Consider the following 26,071-nt stretch of genomic DNA (forward strand, 5'->3'; position numbering starts at 1 on the left):
CTGCGGCATCTCCAGTCTGTAGACAGAGCAGGTGGCAGCTGCTCACGCCATCAGGTCGGAGACTTGGAGCCTCACAGACATGCCAGACCTCAGCATGAAAGCTTACATCTTCATTTGAGCATGAGTTGCTTTGGTGAAGAGGAAACGAGCCTGTAGCAATTAGGAGGCTCTCTAGGAGAGTGGCTGCGCTTCCAGAAAGGTGAGAGCAGCAGAGGGAAATTGCGAGCTGTGACTTGGCCACCAGGGCCTGCAAGGGCATCCATTACCTCACCATTCCTGAGCTGAAGCCATCCTGAAACCATCTGAGAATGTTCCAGTTAGGCATTTTAGGTTACGTTGAGAATGTGCAGTTTAACAGTCAGCAAAATGTATCAGTTTACTGAAGGGGGCAAGGCTCCAGGAATAAAATTATCCTAAAAGATTGCCTGTAATTTATTTAGTTTAACTTGACTACCTCTCTCCTCTGTTTATTTTTTTATGAGTTCTTTTGCATCTTTAAAACCTGCTTTGTCTTCTGTTCTTTATGTGTAATGATCAGTAGTTTGTTATAAGTCAGGAGGTGAGTGTTTGTATCTCCTTGAGAAAAATGAGTAATCGCATTAGAATTTGTTCAGGAGAATTTATCATTCGGTTCTTTTATTGCTTACCTACCTCCCAACCTTTTTACAGTGCTAACAGTCACATATTACTTCATGCTTGGGAGGGTGCCTACCTTGGGTGCACAAACAGCCTTGGGTACACAAACAGCCTTGGAAAGCATTAGGTGAAAAATTCAGTCTTTTTGGAATTTTATTTTCTAAGCTTGTGTATTTTCTAGGGTGGGGGGGTAGGCATGTTTCCCATTTAGAGGATTATTAATATTCAGATAATGTTTTGAAATTGACTGGAAAAGAGTAAGGTTCTGCTCTTGGAAGTCCCTGAGGAATCATTAAGTACCCTGCACCCACAATACCTCACCCTCTACTGAGACAGACTGGAAAACACACTATCATTTAGCATAATGCACTTGGCCAGTCTCCATTCATTAACCTAAAATAGGATACTTCTAGGTCATGGTTCTATAACAGCTTGCCTGGGGGACGTACCACTCTCAAATGAAACATGGTTGTTGTTTGGTCCACCTGGTGGTCCTTCTGAAGCTGTTCTTTTTCATTTTCCAGGCCTATAATTATAATAACTTGCATTTACATAGAGCTTTAAAAACTTTTCTGAGTGCTGTCATATATGTTATTTTTTTTTTCTTATTAACCCCAATGTAGGGGGGCACCTGTTTCCCCATTTTATAAATGAGAAAATTAAGGCACATCCATCTAATTAGTGGTCAAGATGAATACTCAGGACTTCTGACATAACTGCTTTTTTTCTGCAGACCACACATTTTATTGTTTTTTTATTTTTTTAAATTAGTTTATTTATTTTTGGCTGCTTTGGGTCTTTGTTGCTGTGCACGGGCTTTCTCTAGTTTCGGTAAGTGGGGGCTACTCTTAATGCGGTGCACGGGCTTCTCATTGCGGTGGCTTCTCTTGTGGAGCACGGGCTGTAGGTGCGTGGGCTTCAGTAGTTGTGGCACGCAGGCTCAGTAGTTGTGGCAGGCAGGCTCAGTAGTTGTGGCGCACAGGCTTAGTTGCTCCACAGCATGTGTGATCTTCCCGGACAAGGGCTCAAACCCGTGTTCCCTGCATTGGCAGGCAGATTCTTAACCACTGCGCCACCAGGGAAGCCCCCAGACCACACATTTTAAAATGTGTTTCTTGAGTAATATCTTTTCAGAAATACCACCTTCGGCGCCTGCCAAGAGGAAGGCGGGGGAGAGCTGGGCTCCAAAAATGTCGCCATGGCGGTGGTGGGGACGTATAGGAGTTATCGTAGGCGAATGTAGGTTGGGACCCTTCAAGTCCTAGTGGGTCGGAGGGCAGTGGCCCTTGGTAAATTGTTTTTTGAGGAGGGGAAGACAAGTCCGTTTCCCCGAACAGGACCTGAACAGCCTCTTCAGGTCTGCAGCCAGGGACACCAGCTCAGAGATGAGGAAACTCTACCTAGCCCAGAAAGATCTAGCTCACCCGGGTTAGAAACCTAGTGTTTCATTAGTTCAAGAACTTAGTGAGCAGCTCACTTTGCCAGGCGTTGGTAGGGGCTGAGGACAGTCGAAGACAATTAAATTAGGTGTTTCCTGGCTTTAAGTTCAGCCACTATCATGGGGATTTACTATTTCCCCCTACTGTACGAGGAGATAGTTTTAAAAAAAGGAAGAAGAAAGAAAGCGGCAGAAACTTGGGGAGTCAGACTTGAGTTGAAAATCCTGTTGCTTACACTTGCCTTTTTCTGTGTCTGTTTATCTGTAAAATGAAGGTACCAACAAATGGTAAACTGAGTGTAGCTGTTACTTTTGGCCAGGCACTGTGCTAAATGCTCTATGTATAGTCTTTTCAAATCCTTACAACAGCCCTGTGAGGTAACTGCTATTGTTTTCCCCATTTTACTGATGATGAAATAATAATTGCATCGAACTCACTGAGTTTTTGTGAGAATTACACAATGTATGTAAGCCACTTTGCACAATGCCTGGCACATTAAATGTTTTTGTTATGATTGTGTCTCCTAAAAGAAGCCAGAAATAGATACTAGCCTAGAAAGGCTTCTGAGTTATAGACAGTGTAATAGTTTGTTACCTTCTATGTAGGTGCACAGAAAATGGTTAAATTCTTATTCAGAAGTATTTCCTTATAAGCAAACAATGAGCATAAAAGGACTCCTGTGCGAAAGAAAATGTTTCTACAAGTTTTCACTCTTCTAGCCAACATTTTAAACACAGCTATAAAAGGGTAAAAAAGCACAAACACAGTTTTAGAAACTACCCATACTTATATAGCACTTTGCATTTTACAGCGCACTCATCACAAATGCCATTTTGATGTTTGCATCTTATAAGTAACTATACTTTAACCGCAAGTAGTTAAGTGACTTGGTTAAGTGGCTAGATTTTGTAAGTTACTGGGTCTCTAAGTCCATTTCTGTTTTCAGAATGTCCGTTTTATAGTGTGATTCTGGACATGTAGAAGGTGAATTGGAGTCAGCTGAGTTATCAGTAAAGCACACTTTCAGCTGCAAAGTGTAAATTAGCTAACTGACTTGGGGGATTATTTTTCTTATGTATATGAAACGTGGAGGTAGGCAGTTTCTGGTATTGGTTCAGCTACCAAGAGTTGCTTTACCATTTTCTCTCTTTCTCCATGTGTATATTTCTTTATGAATTATTTTAAAGTAATTACATGTATTATGTCCCTTTACCCCAAAGTACTTCATTATTTAAAAGTAATTGCATGTTTTACGTCCCTTTACCCTAAAGTACTTCAGTATTTGTTTCCTCAAACCAAGGGCGTTCTCTTACATCATCCTAGCACTGTTACCAAATTCAGCAGATTTAACATAGATACAATATTATTATTTACTTTTTTTGGCCATGCCACATGGCTTGTGGGATCTGGGATCTTAGTTCCCCCACCAGGGATCGAACCAGTGCCCCCTGCAGTGGAAGCACAGAACCCTAACAACTGGGCCGCCAGGGAATTCCCAACCCATGGACTTTTAAGTCAGCAGGTCTTCCTCAGTTTAGTTATGGGCAGAAAGAGTCCACCATTTGAAAATATAGTTCTCATTAAAACAGAAAAAAAAGAAAAAAACCAAATAAAAGAATTAAAATAAAAAAAAAAAAGAAGAAAGGTCACCTTCTTTAAAAAAGGATTTGAAATGAGATTTAAAATATAAGCTATACTTAAGTATGAGGGAGCTCAGAAATGATGTTTCATAGAAATGGAACCTCTTGACATTTGATGTAGGCAGTTAGTCACAATGAATGAGCTGTTAGCTCTTGGGCATGCCAGCTTCCAGAAGACACAGCCAGGGTTCAGGCAGCATTGCCTTATGAGCATATAGTATGTGATATATAGAATAAATAGGTTAAAGGTCTTTTTCATTTCAAAGAAAATGATTATCTAGTTTTCCTGAATCCATATTTCCCTGATTATTTCTTATAAGCTGCTCCCAGTGCTGCCTTAGAGTTACTTACTAGTTCTTGAGCGTTTGTTCCCAGGATCACTTGTGTGGCTTTGTAAAAAATGCACATCCCTGGGCCCCAGGCCAAACCCACAGAATCAGACTCTCTGGAAGGCAGTGTAAATTCTTCAGTTGATTTGGATGGCCACGGAAGTTGGGTTATTTCCAGAGGGATTAATAGATTTGACGGCGTCCCTCCCTATCTGCCCCTTTCCCTGAAAAAAGCAGCATGTAAGTGGGATGTCCTGATGGAACAAAAACATTATTTTGAAATTGCCAATCCATTGATCTCTTGAACCAAAGCTGCTGACAGAGGGAGAGACAGGCATGGTGGCTGAAAGGAACAGTGCAGTGTAACGCATCTTGAGTATGTATCTGCTATGTTTCTGCAGCATCGGGCTCTGATGGAACAGCTAAATCGCAGCAAGAAGGACTTTGAAGCAATCATTCAAGCCAAGAACAAAGAATTGGAGCAGACCAAGGTACTGGAAAGAAGGTGAAGGTTTAGAATTTGGTTAGCACATGCAACTCAGCATTTTCCACAGTGCAAGGGTTGGTATGGTGAATGAAGGGAGAGGTTATGGCTGTTTCCTTCCTCAAGGGAAATAATCTGTAAAATTAGTTAGGGCTGTAGAAGGTTCTGCCTGTAAGACAACATCTATTTCCTTCCTTTATCCAGAAGCAAAATGCTGGGAATAAGACACATCCTGGAGTCTAGTCCATTGTCTGTGGTAAATACTCCTTCAGAGTGTCTCACTCACATAGGCTAAGGGATGGTGTAGTCAAAATAAAAAATAGTTCATCTTGATGCATTTATGTAGTTATTTCCCATATCAAATCAGTGGAACTCTTAAATTAGGGGTTGTAAACTCAAGTGCCCACTGGGGTCAGACCGATAATAGAAGTGAGTAAAGTGGCCTGGGTGTAAGAACATAGTGGGGAGCTGTGAGGCAGAGGTGCACCCTCACCCCCACCCCAAGAGGCAGCTCTTCTCTGATGCAGCCAGTCATTGCCATCCAGAAATGCAAGCCCAGTGTTGTCCGATCTGAGTTTTCCACGGAAGATGGAAATCCAAATGTTTATGTAAAGTATCCTAGTTTTCAAGTATTGGCAACAGTTCAGTGTTTTGATACCATGAATGCCAGACTAAATAAGTCTGCAGGCTGGATCCAGTCCACAGGCCACCAGTTTGCATCCTCTGACCTGAGACTTATGCCTGAGTCTGACTGCATCTCTCAGCCCACCCCTCCTCATGTACAGATCTGGAGCAGAATACAGAAAAGGGGGAGGCTCTCTTTCTAGTTTGTTTGATATCCTTATCCTCTGTTTAAATCACATAGTTCCTTCTTCCCCAGCCTCCAAGAAACCACCACATCTTTTTAAATCCAGTAATTCAAAAGTTTTCAGGGAACTTGACTCTAGTTATAACTGGGTCCAGTCCCTCTTCACTGCCCTAAGCAGTCTGACAGTCTTTGCTTTGATTAGAAGAGAAAGTAAAACTTGAGAAATAAATGAACCACTCAAATATACCCTAAATGGCTTTTCCTCTCCCCCTCAGGGGCTCCTGATCCTTTCTGTTTTGGAGATGAGGTGCCAACTTAATAAATGTTGGCTTCAAGAGAGCACACCTAGATCCTCCTTAAAAAGTGTGTCCACGAGCAGTCTGACCTCTTGGGGAAAGCACAGGGAAATTGCACTGCAGGAGTGGGAAGTGACAAGCATCATAGAGTGTGGGGCCTGAAGGTACTTCAAGGGGCCATCTCTCCAGCCTCCTGCCTCTAGGGAACATAGGTATTATCCTTATTTTATAGGAGAGGCAGCTGCAAAGAACATAGGAGACCTTATACACTAATTCAAGCTTCCTACCTTTATGGACTGTTCCTCATTTCTTTCTTATCCAGTGAGTTCTTGGTTGCTTGGGATGATTTGTGTCACCTCTGAACTGCAGTTTGCTATAGGATACTTAATGCCTCATTCTGGTCTTGGGTGGTTGGTGGGGTGGGTATGCTACCTTCAGTTGTTATCATTTGGTTAATTTTTGGGAAGGAGAGAGAACCTGCAATGCGAATACATACTAAAAAAGTCGAGAGAGGGAAAAAAAGGAAGATAGTGTCCTGTATTAGAAAGCAGTTCTGAGAAACAGTAACCCTTGCGGAAAGAGTTTTATTCTCGTGTTTCTGTGCCAGCGTGAATTTTTAATTTAGATTCCTTCTGAATCCTATTGCAGACTATTAACCCTGCTCCCTGTCCTGTTTTGCATTCTCGTTGGTTCTCCCGAATGACAGGTGGGGTTGTGTGTTTTTGCAGGAAGAGAAGGAGAAGGTGCAAGCACAGAAGGAGGAAGTTCTTAGCCATGTGAATGACGTGCTAGAGAATGAGCTCCAGTGTATTATTTGTTCAGAATACTTCATTGAGGTAATTATGAATGGTGGCTCACGCCTTCTCACTCTCCCAACCCTGAATGGAGCCTCGGCTACACAGACTGCTTCTGCTGTAGGGAAACATTCTGAAGAATGTTTTTCCTCCAGGAACTTACTGTAGCTATTTGACTTCACAGTGACTGCTAGAGATGGTCACTTCTCGTTTGTTTTTGTAGTCTTCTTTACCTCCACTGTCTTTTTTCTTATTTCATTTGTTCTTGAGCCTGTTTGGCAGAATCAATGTTTTGGCTGTAATAAAGCCTTTATCTCTTTGGTGTTGGGGAGAAAACACTTTGGTTTCAAAGAACCACCCGAGAGCTGCCCAACCCTCCCACAGGTCAGAATGTCCTGTGTTTTCTACTTTTCTGACAACTATGTCCTGTTGGATTTTGTGCCTAGTGTTGAACCCGTACAGGTTTTTACCTCCCAGGAACCACTTGATTCTGGCACAGTCCAGAATTAGATGGCATTAGAAATTTGAAGTATCAGAATAAAGCTGCCCAATAAAACTATTCTTTCTTTGCTCTGAATGGGCACAGTGCTGAGAGTAGGCGTGCAGTGCAGCTTTTGAACAGGGCGGGTAAATGCCATTGATGTATGGCTGCTGGGAATTCAGTGGCCAAGTGGAACATATTTCAGGAACTCTGAGGCTCCTTATGAAAATGAAACATCTCTCCTAGGTTACCATCTGTTATCCTGTCTTTTTTTTTTTTTTTTTTTTTGCCACACCGCGTGGCTTGTGGGATCTTATTTCCCTAACCAGGGATTGAACCTGTGCCCTCGGCAGTGAAAGCACAGAGTCCTAACCACTGGACCGCCAGGGAATTCCCTGTTATCCTGTCTTGTTTTTCCACAGGCTCTCCTTTTTTTTTTTTTTTTTTTTCTTTTTATGGCCACACTGTGTAGCATGTGGGATCTTAGTTCCCCAGCTAGGGATGGAACCCACACCCCCTGCATTGGAAGCGTGGAGTCTTAACCACTGGACCGCCAGGGAAGTCCTGCACAGTCCTCTTTTATTTTCACACATTCTACTATCTGTGTCCAGTTCATCTTACACTACAAGTGTTAAACTCAATTTGTTAAATGACAGTGGTTTTCAGACTCCTTTAAAAAGAAAATGCATACACACACTGCTTCCTTTTTTCTGGTGGACTTAAGGGAGACTGGGTCTATTAGCCTCCTGAAAAATCTCTCCTGGGTAGACCTGTTTCTTTTGCTCTGGATCTACTTTGACTTTGGGTCATAATTTCCCCCATAGTTTCTAGTCACTTGATTCCCTACTTTGGAGAAACTCAGTTCGTGCTGTTTTGACATGGCTTACGGATCCTAATAGAAGAAGACAAGGAAAGGGTGGTTGGAATGGGTGATGAGTTAGCCAACCCAGAGCATCTGCACGACATGTAAGAGACAAATAACTTGACTTTGTTTGGTTTACAGCATGTGCCTGACCTTTTCTGCGGGTCACCTCTTAAAATCAGTGTTGGGAAGAGGTTTCATTTTAATCAGACAGGTTTTTAGTCCCGTTTATGAGAATTTATCTCATTCGTTACTGAGAAGGTCTCCTAGTTGGCTTTCTGGTCTCAACTTGGCATTTGAAAAATACATGATTTCTGTGTTATTTTCTACTGCTATCCTAAAAACAGGAAGGAAGACTTTGGAGCCTCACAAAAGTTGTATCTTAGGAGATGTACATAAACAAGAGTAATGAGGAGAATGGTTTATGTTTTGGGGAGTGAAAAGTGTCCTGGCAGAAAGCTGACCATTGGAGTTACTCATAGGAGCCCCTCACATACAGGCTTCCTTCTGCTTTCTCTCTTCTCACAGGCTTACTTACTTAAGGCAGTATCAGTTGAACCCATTACATTTTTTCCCAGCCTAAGTTCTCTTTTACATATACTTTTTTAGCTGCTTTTGAGTAAAGATGATGCCTCCTACCATTCTGTATACTGAGTATTCACTGTGTGTTCCCCTTCATATATTAAAATTGAGGTGCTAATTCACCATTAGGACATAAATTTGTTTTCATGAGAGAATTAGTGATGTATTTATACCAAACATTCACACGCTTACTAGTCCCACTTACGTCCAGTGACATTTGTTTGCAGGGTAGCTAACCCATGTTGGCAGTGTGATCTGAGTTGGTTCTGAGATCGCAACCGCCCTGGGGGAGTAAGCATCACAGTTCTGATCTGTGTGTTCACATTCCCATTATAGGCTGTCACCTTGAACTGTGCCCATAGTTTCTGCTCCTACTGTATCAGTGAGTGGATGAAGCGGAAGATAGAATGCCCCATTTGTCGGAAGGACATCAAGTCGAAAACCCACTCCCTGGTTCTAGACAATTGCATTAATAAGATGGTAGATAATCTGAGCTCGGAAGTGAAAGAACGACGAATTGTCCTCATCAGGGAACGAAAAGGTGAGTGGGTATGAACAAGAGGTAAGTCCCTTCAACAAAGGACTTACAAATGTAGGCAGAGTTTTTTGAATCGGGAAGAGTAGGATAAATGATTCTTGAGCTAAGGAAGAGGTGGAAGAAATTGGGAAAAGTAAAGAGAGTTAAAGGTAACGAACATGTTAAGAAAGAGTTGAGGTAGAATTAACTGTTATTTGACCAGCAGGGAATGGGGAGGCTTAGGTGTATGTGTCTTGGTTTTGGGGATAAAAAAAGATGTGATTAGAAAAACACATGGTCACACAGCTTGCTGTGCTGGTCACTAGATGGTGCTGTTGTTCAAGACAGTTTAGTTGCTGTCCGGTGTTGCAGAAATCTTGGGTTGGGTATATAATAAATTATAAATAGGATGTGGTACAAACAGGTTTCCCAGTCAGAGAGAGTTTAAATAAAGAGATTAGGGAAGGGGTGGGTGAGTTTCCTCAAGGAACCATACTTCCATAGTGAATATCTGCTAATTTAAACAAGTGATCTCATCATACTTGGGGCCTGCTGTGTTGAAGGTTGCAGAGCCACTCTGCTTGAGACTTGAATGTCCTGGTGGCAAAAGAATGTGTCCTGGGGCAAAGCACAAGGAAGCCAATGGATCGGAAGGATTGGTTATTGGGCAGAGATGAGAGTGAAGAGGAGCAGAGTGGATCTGATTATCATGTTCAGTCCCTTTAGAAATCTAGTACAGTACTACCCTCTGGGAGAGCTCAGAGCCAAAGTGCTGTGAGGTCAATTGGTTACACATAAAGGCCAATCAGAGAAGAAGAACCAAAAGCTCACTGCCCTTCCAGGTGCTTTCCACCACCTGGCCATCGGGAACCCACGTTCATGTGTGTCTCTGGATGTTCCCTTCTCTAAGTCCAGAGAAGCTGAAGGCTTAAAAGCCACACTGCTAAGAACAGGATCTTCTGTCTATCACTCTCTTTCTCCTAGCCCTTCAACAGATGTCAGCCTCTTTGAGTAGGACCAGAAATCTGATGCTGATTTGCAAGCAGCTATGGTATGGAATTGGCCCTCTCTTGGTCAGCCATTGCAAGGGCAGCAAGCCTGTCACAGGCCAGGTGTTGAGCCTGTTATGCCCAAGGAAGACCTTCTGAGGGTGGGGCAGTCCTCAGGCAGTTCTTTGAAACCAAAGTGTTTTCTACTTTCCTGACAACTATGTGCTATTGGACTTTGTGCCCAATTTTGAGTCCCCATAGGTTTTTTTTACCTCCCAGGAGCCACTTGAATCTGGCAGAATTCATTGCTCTTCCTCTCCATCTCCCGTCACTCCATAAGCATTTATAGGAACACTACACTATGCACTGGGATAAAGAGATAAACAGGGTATTGTCTCAGCTCTCATAGTCTACGGAGGAGACAGAAAAGCAAGTAGGTAATGTGACAAGTTCCATAATAGGGTGCTGGAAAATTGCAGAGGAGAGGACAGTCAATTCGGCCTGGACAGGTGGAGGTATGGGAGCAAGCTTCACAGAAGAGGTGCCATTTGAACTGAGTCCCAAAGGTTCCCTAGGGACGTAGCTTTCCAAGCAGAGGAATTAGCATAAGCACAGAGGCATGAGAAGCAGTGACCTGTTTCTAGCAGTGCCCCCCTTGGTGGCCCAAACAAGACATGGCTACACAGTGCCAGAGGAGCATGAGGACAGCCAAGGCTTAGGAAGTGTCTACTGAGGTGTTGTGAATGCCTTCTGTTTTCTTCTCTCTTCCCTTTCTGAGAGGAACACTGACCTGGGAACCCAGATTTGACCAAGGTCAGCCTTTGAGCTTAAGTTTGCTGGGTCTCTGTGTGGGTGGGGACACCCATGTACTTTCTCATTTTGTTTTTTGGGGGTTATTCTTGTTTTTATTTTTTTCTTTGAAGTATAATTGATTTACAGTGTTGTATGAGTTTTAGATGTACTACATAGTGACTTGGCATTTTTATGCATTATAGAATGATCACCATAATAAGTCTAGTTACCATCTGTCACCATACAAAGTGATTACAATATTACTGACTGTATTCCCTATGCTGTACATTACATCCCCGTGACTTAATTTATTTTGTAAGTGGAAGTTAATTCCCTTCCCCTGTTTCACCCATTCCCCCATCCCTCTCCCTTCTGGCAACCACCATATTGTTCTTTGTATTTATGAGTCTATTTCTGTTTTGTTATGTTTGCTCATTTGTTTTTTAGATTCCAGATTTAAGTGAAATCATATGGTATTTGTCTTTCTCTGTCTGACTTATTTCATTTAGCATAATACACTCTAGGTCCATCCATGTTGCTGCAAATGGGACGATCTCAATCTTTTTTATAGCTGAGAAATAGTCCCTTGTATATATATATATACCACATTTTCTTTATTCATTCATCTGTCGATGGGCACCTAAGTTGCTTCCATATCTTAGCTATTGCCAATAACGCTGCAGTGAACATTGGGCATGGATTTATCTTTTTGAGTTAATGTTTTCATTTTCTTTGGTTAAATACCCAGAAGTGGAATTGTTGGGTTGGGTTGTGTGGTAGCTCTATTTTTAGTTTTCTGAGGAACCTCCATACTGTTCTCCATAGTGGTTGTACCAGTTTACATTCTCACCAACAGTGCAGGAGGGTTCCCTTTTCTCCACACACCCATATGTACTTTCTTCAGCCAGCCCACTGTCCAGGTTTCTTCTCAGAAGTCCGAGCATGGTAGATGCATGCAGCCACTGGAAAAGGAAAGAAGGGCCCTGTGTCCTAAATTCTTCTCTGACTCTCCTCACACAGAGTTAATACCACAGAGTAGATAATATCAGACCCCTCTTTTCTCTGCAGAGGCTAAATCCAGTGCCTTGCTGCCTTTTTAGTAACACTAGGAGCCAACACAGTAAACCGAATCGGCCTCCCTGTCCCACTCACTGGCTGAGAGCAGTTCTGGCACCAGTCTCAGTTTCTGCAGTTATCTCAGCGAGTGCAGCTTTGAGGTTTTCTCTAGAGACAGACAGAAGGTTCTGAGGCCCGATTTAGGAAAATGTGCCAGAGCCATCAGCAGCTTCATTGGGCTGCAGTGTGGAGTTTAGAGAAAATTCTCAGTTCAAATACCAACCTTCTTTGCCAGTTGAAAGCTGGTTTAATCCCCAGTGCATGGGAATTTTTAAAGGACCAAATGTAGGATCTGGGAACTAGAATTGGCAAGCCTGTAATTGTCACAGTTCTGACACTGGCAGGGCCATTTTCCTCCTGGGCAGCGTTTGCTCTGATCCCGAGTTCAGAGAGAAGGACCTGCCTGTCTGTGGCAGCACAGGCCTCTGATTCCACCGAGAGCAGCCCCACTCCAGGCCTCCTCGGCTGGTTGTTGTCTTCAAGGCCCATATCCTCACGGGAGGAGTAATGCCTCATGACTGATTAGCCATAGATCCTTTGTAAAGTCTGGGAGGCCAGATTATCCAGAGGAGAGGAGGAGGAGGAGAGTGTTAGGATGCCAGATCCTGCGTTTGGAGAAACGGTGCCCTGGACCTGGGGCAGATAACGAATGTTGAGTAAGTGCTTGTCGCATGAGTAACTGTGGCTCGCTGGGATATTGACGTGAGATTTTCCTGAAGAGAAGACATTTTTGTGACATCCGCTATGGAGGGTCTCCCTCTGGAGCTGGGGAGGTGCTGGAGCAGAGTCTTCTGTCAACTGCTCCCCCATTCCCATTTGTTCTGTTCTCATTAAGTGTTGGTTGGTTGACAAGAGTGTTAACATTCTCACTTTAAGCTTTCCCTAGTAGTTTCTTTGGGTTATGCTCAGAAAAGAAAAAAGCAGATTATCTAGAAATAAAATCTTGTTGGTCCTTTGGAACAGTGATTTTCAGTACAGGGGCTTTTTCAAACTGCACTTCCCAGCTCCCTTGATACTGTAATATTGAGCCGAGGCTACTGGTGGGAGTGTGCCTTGGCCTTCAGGGGTGCTGAGGTGGGGAGAAAGGTTTATGAACCATAGCTTTCCTGAATCTGAGACAGAGGTCCCTCCAGAGGTTGGTGGTCTCTGGGAAGATTGGCCCAGGTAAGATCACATGGCCTGTGGCTCTTGCCAGCTTCCTGTAGGCTAGGAGGGGCGTGATCCAGACACAGGCCAGGAGAAACTCACAGTCTCTGAAGAGGGTATCTGCCCACCTGGAAGGCTTTCCCTGGTGTTACCCATCATCACTTGTCGAAAGACACAGAGCCTTGTAAAGGACCATGTGGGGAATGGCAGCAGTAACAGTGTCTGCCAAGTTGACCTCATCCATAGAGAATACTTGTTAGCAAGTACTCTTAATCTACCCAGTATTGCCCCAAGAATCCAGGGGGTCATGTGCATGAAGTCAGCATGCCTGCCTGGCATAGGACAGTGTTTAAGAGAAAGTGGCACTCAGCAAGATTGGCATGGGTTGGGGTGTCCACCTGCATGCACTCAAATAGTTTATAACACTGGATTCTTTAAAAATTTTGACTTAAAAATTCATGCTTTGCAAAATTACCATGGGATCAAAAATTAGACTTATTAATAGAAGCTATTTTTCTTATTCCTCCATCACCACCTCCCATTTTTGCCCCACCCTTTTTCCTTCCCTTCTCTTCTTTTGTCACTTACTGTCCTTCCTTGCCTTATCCCTTGATGTGTATCTCCCCCAAAACTCTTATTGTTCCCTTGTATATAAATTTAATAACACTTTCAATCTGCCTACCAAAGCATTCGAGACCTTAATCTCAAGGAAGGTCTTGAGATTGCCCTTTGTGTAAGCCAAGATCCCTGCTTCTCTGGGATCAAGGAAGCATAGCTATTGGAAAACACTAGAGGCCAGTGAATAGCCCCTCGCACCCCCCCTCTCTCTGGACAGAGGAAAAACTTGCACCTCTCCCTGCCTGTTGCTGTGTATGTAATTCCTGCCTTCCTCCAACAGATATTAATTGAAGGCCAGCTTTGTGCCAGACATTCTTCTAGGTATGAAGAATAGAAAGAGAAGTGAAAATCTAATAAGTTAGATGCGATTTGTGCTATGGAGAAAAATTAAGCAAGAAAGGGGTCGGGAGTGATGAGGAGAGCGTTGGCAGTTTTTGATGGAGTAGTTAAGGTAGTCACTGAAGCAGGTGGTATTTGAGTGAAGCTCAGTGGGCAGTGGCCATGCTGCCATCTGGGGAAAGGGTGTCCTAGGCAGAGGGGATAGGAGGAACAGCAAGGAGGTGGTGTGGCTGGAGTGGAGTGAACGATGGGAAGGGGAATAGAAAGTGAGGTCAGGAGGTTGGGCAGGGGGCAAATTGTATAGGGGTTTATAGACCTTTGGAAGGACTTCGACTTTTACTCTGGCAAAGTGAGGAGTGGGCTTTGAGCAGAGTGATATGATCTGCCGTCTATTTTCTTGGTTCACCATGGCTGCTGTGTGGGGAAAAGACTGAGGGTGGCAGCAGGGAGGCCAGGGGAGGGAAATGCAGGCTCCTCCTTTATTTCTTTCTTTTTTTTTCTCTCCAAAGCAAAGAGACTGTCCTCAAGACCGTGCTCGAAGGGCATTTGAAAGACTGCCAGGCATTGGGAACTTGGGATGGTCTGGAGGATTCGCTATGGACAGGTCTGGGACCGCTCTGAGACAGAGCATGGGATAGAGCCACGTGGGACAGAGACTGAGTTAGGAATCCTCCGTCACGAGCCTCCATGTTGGCCATCCCTGCTGCCACCATTGTCTGAAGCACCGACTGCTTCAGGGTACTTAAGAGACTCTGCTTCACTACACTGAATGGGTTATATATTTCTGTTGTGCTTTTTAAATTTGTTGTTGTTGTTGGTATTGTTTTGGTACCTCAGAGGCACCTCTGTTGATATTTGTTTTGGGAAGGTTGGGTGTATCCCTATGGCTGCCCCTGAAGGCGAAGGCAGCCTCTATTTGAGAGGATGGCATACCTCTTCTTTGTGAAAACAATGTCATTTCCTGGAAATAAAATGTAAAACCTATCAGTTGCTCAGCTGGGCTTTGGTATATTTATCTTCCTTCCCTTCCAGCTCCCAGACAGTCTCACAAGTAAACACTGGCAGCTCATAAATTGCAACTAAGAAGGTGACTGTATCCGATGATAGACTCAAGTGCATGTCAGCCTAAGAAGCCAAGGCCAAGATCATGGCCATAGCAGATGGGCTCTGTTAAGCCCCCAACTGGTATGTCTCCTTTTCATTCCAGAGATGAGTCACTGCTACCTGGTTTTGGGATGGAGTGAATTTCCTTCTTTCAGCTGGGGTTCTGAAGTTGTTTCCAAATCTATTTTACCCAATGTCAGAAAACTTGGGCAGTGATTTTATGAGAACTTGATATGCTTTTTTTAAAAAATTAAAAGTCATTTCTCTTTTGCTGCTTTCCCATTTTAAACAAAGAAAACTAGTTTGATGTTTGGGAAATAGGAGCTTAGGAAAATCTGTGGTATCCTTGGTTACCAGTGATGAGAATGAAGGAAAACACAGGAAGTTGAAGAGTAGTTATTTAAAATGAGGAGCTCTAGTAGGAAACTGGTTGTGCATTATGTCATTCAATGATTTGCTTCCAGATGGAGAGGTATTTTCCTCTCCCTTTTTACTGCCTACCTAGAGAACAGTTCTCTGTAGTTCTTTATTTATACCCCATGTGTTTCATAGGGTTTTTCCTTTGTTGAATCCTGTGTGTATTGGGATGGTAGGTTTTTCCTTTGTTGAATCCTGTGTGTATTGGGATTCTGGTGTCCCTAGTCTTCATTTTCATCTTTCTCAATGGATTACTGATTGAAATACTGGTGTAGTCAAGGAAGAAGTAAGTTAAACGTAGAAAATAATACTTTAAAAATAGCCATTACAACCAAATCAAAAAATTCTGGAGAAATAGAGAAAGGAAGGAAAAGATTACTACATCTTGATGTAACAGTTTCCTGTTTCCCCTATACATATGTTTTGTTTATACGGTTGCATGGGATATATAAATTTTTAGAAGAGTGCAGATACACTTTTTTTTTTTTTTTAAAGAAAGGAAAGGTGCTTTAATAAGAAAAGTCGGCAATCTAGGGAGATGGTGGACTCGTGTCCAGAGACCAACTCCAAAGATTCTGCTCAGCCATGACAGTTTGTTTTTGTTTTTTAATTTTTTTAATTGAAGTACACTTGATTTACAATTTCGTTAATTTCTGCTATACAGCAAAGTGATTCAGTTATACATATATATATATTTTTTCTTTATAAATTAAAAAAAAAATAAACTATTTATTTTTGGCCGTGTTGGATCTTTGTTGCAGTGCACAGACTTTCTCTAGTTACGGTGCACGGGCTTCTCATTGTCATGGCTTCTCTTGTTGCGGAGCACGGGCTCTAGGCGCGCAGGCTTCAGTAGTTTTGGCACGCGGGCTCAGTAGTGACTTGCAGGCTCTAGAGCTTAGGCTCAGAAGTTGTGGCGCACGAACTTAGTTGCTCCGCGACATGTGGGATCTTCCCGGGCCAGGACTCGAACCCGTGTCCCCTGCATTGGCAGGCAGATTCTTAAGCACTGTGCCACCAGCAGAGCCCGTATATATTCTTTTTTTAATATTCTTTTCCGTTATGGTTTATCATAGGATATTGAATATAGTTCTCTGTGCTACACAGTAGGACCTTGTTGTTTATCCATTCTATATATGATAGCTTACATCTGCTAACCCCAACCTCCCACTCCATCCCTCTCCCAACCCTTTCCCCCTTGGCAACCACAACTCTGTTCTCTATGTCTGTGAGTCTGTTTCTCTTTCGTAGATAAGTTCATTTATGTCATATTTTAGATTCCACATATAAGTGATATCATATGTTATTTGTCTTTTTCTTACTGACTTCACTTAGTATGATAATCCCTAGTTGCATCCATGTTGCTGCAAATGGCATTATTTCGTTCTTTTTTATGGCTGAATAGTATTCCATTGTATATATGTACCACATCTTTATCCATTCATCTGTCAGTGGACATTTAGGTTGTTTCCATGTCTTGGCTATTGTGAATAGTGCTGCTATGAACATAAGGGTGCATGTATCTTTTTGAATTGGAGTTTTGTCTGGATATATGCCCAGGGGTGGGATTGCTAGATCATATGGTAATTCTATTTTTAGTTTTCTGAGGAACCTGCATATTGTTTTCCATAGTGGCTGCACCAACTTACATTCCCACCAACATTGTACGAGGCTTCCCTTTTCTCCACAGCCTCTCCAGCGTCTGTAATTTGTAGTGTTTTTAATGATGGCCATTCTGACTGGTGTGAGGTGGTACCTCATTGTAGTTTTGATTTGCATTTCTCTAATAATTAGCGGCGTTGAGCATCTTTTCACATACCTATTGGCCATTTGTATTTCTTCGTTGGAGAAATGTCTAGGTCTTCTGCCCATTTTTCGATTGGGTTTTTTGTTTTTTTTTTGTTGGATTATATGAGCTGTTTGTATATTTTGGAAATTAAGCCCTTGTCGGTTGCATCATTTGCAAATATTTTCTCCCAGTCTGTAGGTTGTCTTTTCGTTTTGTGTATGGTTTCCTTTGCTGTGCAAAAGCTTGTAAGTTTGATTAGGTCCCATTTGTTTATTTTTGTTTTTATTTCTATTGCCTTGGGAGACTGACCTAAGAAAACATTGGTACGATTTATGTCAGAGAATGTTTTGCCTATGATCTCTTCTAGGTGTTTTATGGTGTTATGTGTTAAGTCTTTAAGCCATTTTGAGTTTATTTCTGTGTATAGTGAGAGGGTGTTTTAACTTCATCAATTTACATGTGACTGTCCAACTTTCCCAACACCACTTGCTGAAGAGACTGTCTTTTTCCCATTGTATATTCTCGCCTCCTTTGTCTGTAGGTGTGTAGCTTTATTTCTGGGGTCTCTATTGTGTTCCACTGAGCCTCATGTCTCTTTTTGTGCCAATACCATGCTGTTTTGATTACTGTAACTTTGTAGTATTGTCTGAAGTCTGGGCAGGTTATGCCTCCCGCTTTGTTCTTTTTCTTCAGGATTGCTTTGACAATTCTGGGCTTTTATGGTTTCATATAAATTTTAGGATTATTTGCTCTAGTTCTGTGGAAAATGGCATGGGTAATTTGATAGGGATTGCATTAAATCTGTAGATTGCTTTGGGCAGTATGGCCATTTTAACAATATTAATTCTTTCAATCCAAGAGCATGAGATATCTTTATATTTCTTTGATTCATCTTCAGTTTTCTTTATTAACGTTTTATAGTTCTCAGCATATAAGTCTTTCACCTCCTTGATCAGGTTTATTCCTAACTATTTTATTTTCTGGGGTGCAATTTTGAAAGGTATTGTTTTTTTTTTTTTACATTCTGTTTCTGATATTTCACTGTTAGTGTAAAGAAATGCAACCGATTTGTGTATGTTAATCTTGTATCCTGCTACCTTGCTGAATTCATTTATAAGTTCTAGTAAATTTTTTGTGCAGTCTTTAGAGGTTTCTATATATAGAATCATGTCATCTGCATATGATGACAGTTTTACCTCTTCCCTTCCAATTTGGATGCCTTTTATTTCTTTTTCTTGTCTGATTGCTGTGGCTAGGACTTCCAGTACTATGTTGAATATAAGAGGTGAGAGTGGGCATCCTTGTCTTGTTCCAGATTTTAGCAGGAATGCTTTCAGCTTTTCCTCATTGAGTATTATATTGACTATGTGTTTCTCATAAATAGCTTTTATTATGTTGAGATATGTTCCCTCTCTACCCAATTTGGTAAGAGTTTTTTTTTTTTGGCCACACCCTGTGGCATGTGGGATCTTAGTTCCCTGACCAGGGATCGAACCTGTGCCCCCTGCAGTAGAAGTGTGGAGTCTTAACCACTGGACTGCCAGGGAAATCCCTGGTAAGAGTTTTTATCATAAGTGGATGTTGAATTTTGTAAATTGTTTTTTCTCCATCTACCAGATATACATTTTTTGAGTAGGCAGTATGGCCACATGTTTTGAAATCAGAAGGTACAAAAGGACCTAAAGAGAAAAGCCTGTCATCTTTGTCCCCCAGTGACACTTCCCTGCACAGAAGTGACAAGTGTTGCTGTTTCCTTGTATATCCTTCCAGAGATCTTCTCTGTCTGTACTAGCAAAAACACACATGTAGGCCTTCTTTCCCTTCTTTTCCACAAATGATAACAAACTGTACACTATTTTGTACCTTGCTTTTTTTCAGTTATATCTTGGTGATTGTTCCATGTCAGAACGTAAGGCATTTCCTCTTTCTTTGTTACAGCTGCCTATTATTCCGTTATGTGTTTGCACCATAATTTGTTTTTCCAGTTTTCCTTTTTTAAGATCCAGGTTGCTTTAAACCTTTTACTCTTTCTTTTCTTCATACAGCTCTCAAACAAAGTCCTATTAAATAAATATCAGAATATATACTTTTAACTAAAACAACAAAACAAAAATAATGGCAACAAAAATGACATAGAACCCACAAAGTGGTATGTGAAGAAGGAAAAAAGGGAAATCTGGAAATCCATCTAGTGGGAGTTCTCTATTAAAATCAAGGAGGCTCAATCTGTTTCTTTTTTAAAATATTTACGGATATAACTTTTTCTAAATGTTTTGTTAGTAATGGTCTAGTAAGTCTGGTTCTATAATTTAGTATAACTACTTCCATCTGAAGGTCCATTAGTTTACATTGAAATAAGAACGAAATCAATTAGGCTTCCGATTCCATAAAAACCTACAGTGCAAAACTTCAATAAAGCCAAGGCAGGGTATCCGAGGTAAAATCAATCTGCTCCAACCATCCAAGAAAAAGATAGTGCAACCATCACTTTGTATGAATAGCCATTTACATTTTGACAAGGTAAGGGCTTCAGAAAATCAACTTCATTTCTAGTAAGATTTGTGTCATTGCCACTGAAATTCTTATAATTTATGTTGAGTGACGTATAATTGTGTTGGTTGACTACAAATGAGCTGTGTAGTTTGTATAGTTAACTGGTTCTTGCATAGTCAGGTGGCTATCATATTGGGGACCAGTGCTTCCCACTTTTTACTCTTTAAGACAATTCTGCGGTAAACCCCCTTGTACATCATTAGAGGAAAGATCCTCAAAGGAGATACATCTCAACTCAAAGAGCCTGAAGGCCATCTGCAGAGACTGATCTCACAGAGTGGTCCTTCTCTTCCTTGGCTGCTGGACACAAGAGTGACTTGCAACCTCTCCTTCCAGAACACCACATTCCTCTCAAGTGTGCCACACAGGTTAAGAAAGTGAGCTCTTAAATACAGACTTAAAAAAAAGAAAAAAGAAAACATAACATTTGAAAGTCAGACTAGTTGCGTTTGAATCCCGGCCCTGCCATTTGTAACTGTGTGACCTTGGGCAACTTAGCCTCTCTGAGCCTCAGTTTCTTTATCTCTAAAACACGGTGATGTGTTACAGTGAGGCCTAAATAATTATTCCAGTTACTGCACTGCTCACAAACATAAACTTGAATGTTCTGTTATTAAAGGACACAAACCAAAAATTAACCCAAACTTTGAAATCACTTCTCCAAGCTACAGTGTGTTCTTTTCCTGGAGGGAAATCTGATATTAAACACCATCTACATTTTGCTTGCCTAGAAAGATACATGGTAACTTTTCTGCCTTGCAGCACCAAACCACAGTGTAGCTGAGCCCCACCACTGTGCTGTCTGGCTCTAATTAAAGGCATGTTCTCTAAAACTGGGCTGTGAGAAACTGGGTAAAGAGGGTTTGTTTCAGATTCTGGCCTTATTAAGCAGATGAATGCAGCCAGCTAGCTCTGTGAAGTGCTTTGCAGTGAGTGGCAGGTGTCCCATATCCATCTGATTACATTAACCTAGAAAGGGTTTACTCTACCTCTAGGCAGGCTTCATCCCAGCAATCAGGCTGTGCCAGGGTGGGGGACTTTGCCCTTTGTGGGTTGGATAGCTGGATACCTGTTATCTGTTTTTCTGATTTGAAACTGCTGTTTTTATAGAAAGACCTAAATCCCCTCATTATCTCCAGCTCTTCTCTCTGACTACTTTTTGCTCTGTGAACAACCATCCAGGCATTCACCACATCTGCAAGAGTGCCTGGGATGGGCAGGTCTCTCCAACTGCCTGTTTGCTTTTTATAGCCTGACTCTGTATAGAATCGCCTCATTTTATATCTAAGGATAACTCAGGGGTGCCCTAGGTTTGTTTGTCTCAACAACTCATTCCCCTAGGCCTCTAAAAAATTCTACAATTAACTCTGCTTGACATAGAAATTAAGAGAAAGGACATCTAACTTGCATTGTGGTGCTAACCTAAGAAGTATCTAAGAAGGTTAGAATCCTGGAATCATTGTCTCTTACCCAGAGAAGCAGTCGTGTTAACAGATGCAGGGCCTGATTTGAGCAGAATGCTGCCATTGTTAAGTGTAGGCCAAGGGCTTGTCCTTCTGAACACCAGTAAAACTTCCCAGCTGGTCAACTCTTTTAGCTTTTTCCATAAATGGGGGTTGAGGCAGTAGGAGTAGGAGCTCCTGAGAAGAAGATGGGGCCTTGTGTTGATGAAAAGTAATGAACTGTCTTGTTTAGTTGATTTCTTCATTTTAGAAGAGCCTATGCATCCTGCACAATAAATGCTCAGTTGCTGGACTTACTTCCTCTGCAGCATCCCCAAACAATGTGCCCACCAGGGGTTACCTGAGCTCATTAATTTAATCTCCAAGTGGTATTTTCAGCTTGTTGTTGCTTTACCAGAGTCTCACCCAGATCCCCACATTAAATCCAATTTCCAGACCCACTATCCCTGCTGTCCACCTCCTTCGGGCTCTGTGAATACTGGAATCTGGTGTGACTTTTTTGTCATCTAGTGGCTATTTGAATTCTGAGTATTTCCAATAAATTCAATTCAGCAATAGTTATTTGATGCCCGTTTTCTGCTAGGCACTGCTCTAGGTGTTTACGCCCTGAACAAAAGAAAAAAGCCATTCTGAGCTACATCCTAATAAAGGGTCAAAAGATCAAAAGCTTCCCACAAAGGTTTTATCAGATTCTGTGGAAGTGGTTTAGCAGTGCTGCCTACTCACGCAAGAGCTAGCACAGTGGGTGTGTGTTCACCCACACCCACACGTTACAGAGTTGGGATTTTGGTTAAGGGGGTGCCATGGGGTTGAAGTGATGGAGCTTGGATTCAAGGCTGGTTAGGGTGAAAAATGAAGACAGGAGGGAGGTGATAATTAGACAGTAGATGAGTCCAGGGCCTGCAGGAGGTATCTACAGGGTCAAAGAACAGCATCTGAAGGAGAGAGCTGGAAGTCAGAGAATTGATGGGTGGATTTAGTATTTAAAGGCTGGAACAGTTCTACAACCAAACATGGATGTCCTTATCCCAAAATAAAATGATGGGCTTTGTTTCATGAGCACTCTCCCTCATGAAAATAATTTTGTTCTTTTTAATTATATAGATCATATATATTTATAAAATAAATTATTTATTATTGTTTTATTTATATAATAAATTTATTCAAATATAAAATTATAATTTATATATAAATTTTGGTATTATATATGTTAATACACTGTTCTTATGGATATATTCTTATAGGTATATTAATTTTTAAAATAGTATATTAATATATTCATAAGAACTCTTCATTTTTGAGAATATATTCTTATTATACCTTTTAATCTCCCACTCTGTCTTCCACCTTAATCTCCAGCTGCAACAGCAGGAACAAATTAAGCATTATTTTAAGATGCTGTTACAAAAGTCTTTGGTTCCTGTTCTTTTCCTGTATCTATCTCACCTACATTTGTCCTTCTTTTTGGCTATCCAGCACCCAAACTACTTTCACATTATTAACTAGTTCCCTTCCTAATGAAGCAAAGCCCACTTCCCCAGAAAGAAGCTGAAAGTATCAGATACTTGCTTTCCCAGAATCCCTTGTGGCTAGAGCTGCATACAGAACAAGGATGCCTTAATTAGGCATATTCAAGCTGTGAACTGGAAATGTGATGCAAAGATGCTGGGACAAGCAGAATTGTGTTCTGTGAGAATGGTGGCTGATGAGGTGTTTCTAGAAGCAGTCGTGACAGTAGTGCTTGCAGCATTGCCCATAGTCACGGGTATTTGCCGTACAAGCTTTGTTGTGCATGCCCAGGTGCTGGGGGCAGCAGTGACTATAGAACCACCAGACTGGTTCTGTAGTACCATTTGGGGTGTTATTCCTGGACGCATAGCTGCTAAACCTCTTTCTGATATATCCTTGTAATCCTTTCAATATATTCCATTTCTAACTACTGTACCCAGAAGACATTTCTGTTGCTTACACCTGAGTCAGAAGACTGACACAGCCTGGTCCAGCCTTGCCTTAATCCTGTGAGCTGGCCTGTATCCTTCCGAAACATTTTCTTTTGGTTTGAGTTGGCAGCATCAGGTTCCATTACTTGTGTAGGTGGCAAATGTGATGGGGAAGAGTCTGAGCTTCAAGTCTACCTTTTACTTGCTCTGTGACCTTCAGCCAGTTACCCAGCTTCTGTGGGTCTCAGAGATAAGAGGGCACTTCCAACTCTGACCTGCTCTGGGATAGGATTTGGGTGACCCCTCAGAGGTCTGTGCTGAGTAATGAGAGACAGGTTGAACTGCTGATTGATGGTACCACCCCTTCCCCTTGCCCATGGAAGGTTCTCTTTTAAGTTCATAACATTCTAAAGCAAATAGGTTTATCACTTCTTCTCTTCCATTCATTTTCATACCTTCAAAAACACTGGGTGAGGGACTTCCCTGGTGGTCCAGTGGCTGAGTCTCCATACTCTCAATGCAGGGGGCCCGGGTTCGATCCGTGGTCAGGGAACTAGATCCCACGTGCTGCAACTAAGAGTTCACATGCCGCAACTGAAGATCCCGCATGCTGCAACTGAAGATCCCGTGTGCCGCAACTAGACCCGGTGCAGCCAAATAAATAAATTAATTAATTAATTAAAAAAAAAAAAACACTGGGTGAGACTGGGACAGTGGACATCCTGGAAGCTAAAGGAGGTGAGAGACAAAAGGGAATGGAAGGAGCTCCCTAAAAGCTCAGGGAGGAGAGACAAACATGTCCTTATCTTACCCTCTTGCAGACACCTTCTTACAAGGAGCTTCCTCAGAGCAGACATACCTCACATCTTAAAAGCTAGGCCCTGGGACAGAATGCACCAGCACTCAGCCCCTCCTCCTCTCTTCTCAAAATCCTTCAATAGCTTCAAATAAGCCCCTCGTCTTTGCTCTTTCCCTCTCTAATCCATTCCCCATACCTTATCCCGAGGTGGCTTTCTAAAGTATACATGAGGTCATGTCTTGGCCACCTGTGTCTCCTTGAGTCACGGGCAGATGACTTAAATTTTCCAAGCCTCAGTTTCCTCATCTATAAAATGGCAATAATAATACCTACCTCATGGGGGTTGTTGTGAAGACTAAATGAAATGATAAGTAGGTAGCCTGTAGCAGAGTGCCTGGAACACTGCAAGAGCTCCTGTGTTAGCTATTGCTATTACTACTTACTACCTTTATTGCCTATGATGTACAACCATCTGGTCCAGTGGTCATGAACACTTGCCGACGAGTCAGACACATCTGGGTTTGAATTCCAGCTGTACCTTTATTATTCATATGAGCTTGGGCAAGTCAAGTTATCTCTCTTCTGATTTCATTTCCATGAAATGAGGATAATAAAATCCTCCTCACAAAATTTTTGTGAGGGTAAAATGAGATAGTGTATGCATTTCAGAATTAGGTCTGACTAATAGAGGGCTCTAAACAAGCCATCCTCCCCCCTGCACCCCATAAAAGCTGAAGGGAGCCTCAATTGTTATTAAGGACTCAAGCTCTTTCTGTTTCTATCCTTCACCATCCTTAGTGGTTGCCTGATAGCCCAAGACAGCCTAAGTTTTAACACTTCCTGGAATTCCCACCCAACACCTACTTACACATCATTGGCCAGAGCATAGTATAAAGTCACACCTAGCTGCAAGGGAGGCTAGAATTACAGTTTTTCAGCTGGACAGGTTGCCACCCAGAATGAAAAACGGCTCATCAAGGAAGTGAGGCTTCTGCCAACGACCATTTGAGTGAGCTTGGAGGTGGATCTTCCAGCCCAGTCAAGCCTTCAGATGGCTGTAGTCCTGGTCAATACTTTGACTTCAACCTCAGGAGAGACCCTGAGCCAGTACTACTGAGCTAAGCTGCTCCTAGATTCCTCACCTTCAGAAATGGTGTGAGATAATAGATGTTGTTTTAAGCTACTAAATGTTGGGGCAATTTGTTATGCAGCAATTGATAACTAACACAGTAGGCAACAAGCCCCAGAACATTAGATTATCTGTGTCTTTGCCATCAATAGAAACCACAGCTATTTTCATATCACATTAAAGTTGCTGTAGATATTTAAAAATATTTCTACTCATCCTTACTTCAGAATTTCAGTATTATTAGATTTACTACTAGATAATACATGAATATGGTCTTCCATGTTTGTGTTATGTAGCTGGCCAGCTACTGGGCAATTCTCCACCGAGTGATCAGTGTGTTTCTCACATTGATATCTTTGCTGCTTTCTAGGAATTTCTATCAAAAATCATTTGTTGATCAAACAAAAACAAACAAAAGTACATTGTTTCCACTTTTGGTCCAGGTTTTGCAAACTAGACAGTTCAAATGAGAATTTTTAACTCTCCATATGGCAGCTTGACCTTGTGTAACATAAGCAAGTGTGCAGTCTAGAAGTGTGGACTAGGAATTTTCAAACCTAATGGTTGAGGTAACTGTTACAGGATATTATTTAAGATAATTTATTATTGCTAACACATGATACAGACCATGTATAGAGTAACAAGTTATGCAAGTAGCAGAGGTTCTTTCTTTTACTTTTCCCTTTGAACTCTCTTTGTGCACATTGTCTGTGTTTTGAAGTAAAGGCATGAACGAACACACAGTATTTGTACAGGCTGTATTTGCATATTATTTTTCCTTAGAAAATACTCAGCATTCAAAATAAGAAAACTGGAGGCAGGACATTCAGGTATGGCCAAGTGAAGAGATCAGCATATCATTTACCCCAAAAGAAACTAGGACAAAAGGAATAGTTGACATAAAGAAAAATTGACAAAACCATTTCAGTTCCCCAGAAACAAAACAAAATCATACAACAATCTGAGAAGCATTTATGCTTGAAAAACTGCTGAACTTCAGGTAAGAATG

The 26,071-nt window shown here is 41.8% G+C and overlaps 1 protein-coding gene across 3 annotated transcripts in view; it reads left to right on the plus strand.

The window, feature by feature from the left end:
- Window positions 1-14,852, plus strand: part of RNF8 (ring finger protein 8) — a 38,794-nt gene extending 23,942 nt beyond the window's left edge. For 2 of the 3 annotated variants that reach the window (XM_068558961.1, XM_068558963.1), the window contains exons 5-8: window positions 4,446-4,535; window positions 6,361-6,468; window positions 8,688-8,892; window positions 14,378-14,852. In XM_068558961.1, the coding sequence (XP_068415062.1) occupies window positions 4,446-4,535; window positions 6,361-6,468; window positions 8,688-8,892; window positions 14,378-14,418 (444 nt within the window). In that variant the 3' untranslated portion in view covers window positions 14,419-14,852. The remainder of the gene's footprint in view (window positions 1-4,445; window positions 4,536-6,360; window positions 6,469-8,687; window positions 8,893-14,377) is intronic. The other variant, XM_068558962.1, reaches the window with a different exon arrangement.
- The last annotated feature ends 11,219 nt before the right edge of the window (window positions 14,853-26,071 follow it).

Source organism: Eschrichtius robustus, chromosome 12 (genome assembly GCF_028021215.1).
Source record: "Eschrichtius robustus isolate mEscRob2 chromosome 12, mEscRob2.pri, whole genome shotgun sequence".
Taxonomy (NCBI): Eukaryota; Metazoa; Chordata; class Mammalia; order Artiodactyla; family Eschrichtiidae; genus Eschrichtius; species Eschrichtius robustus.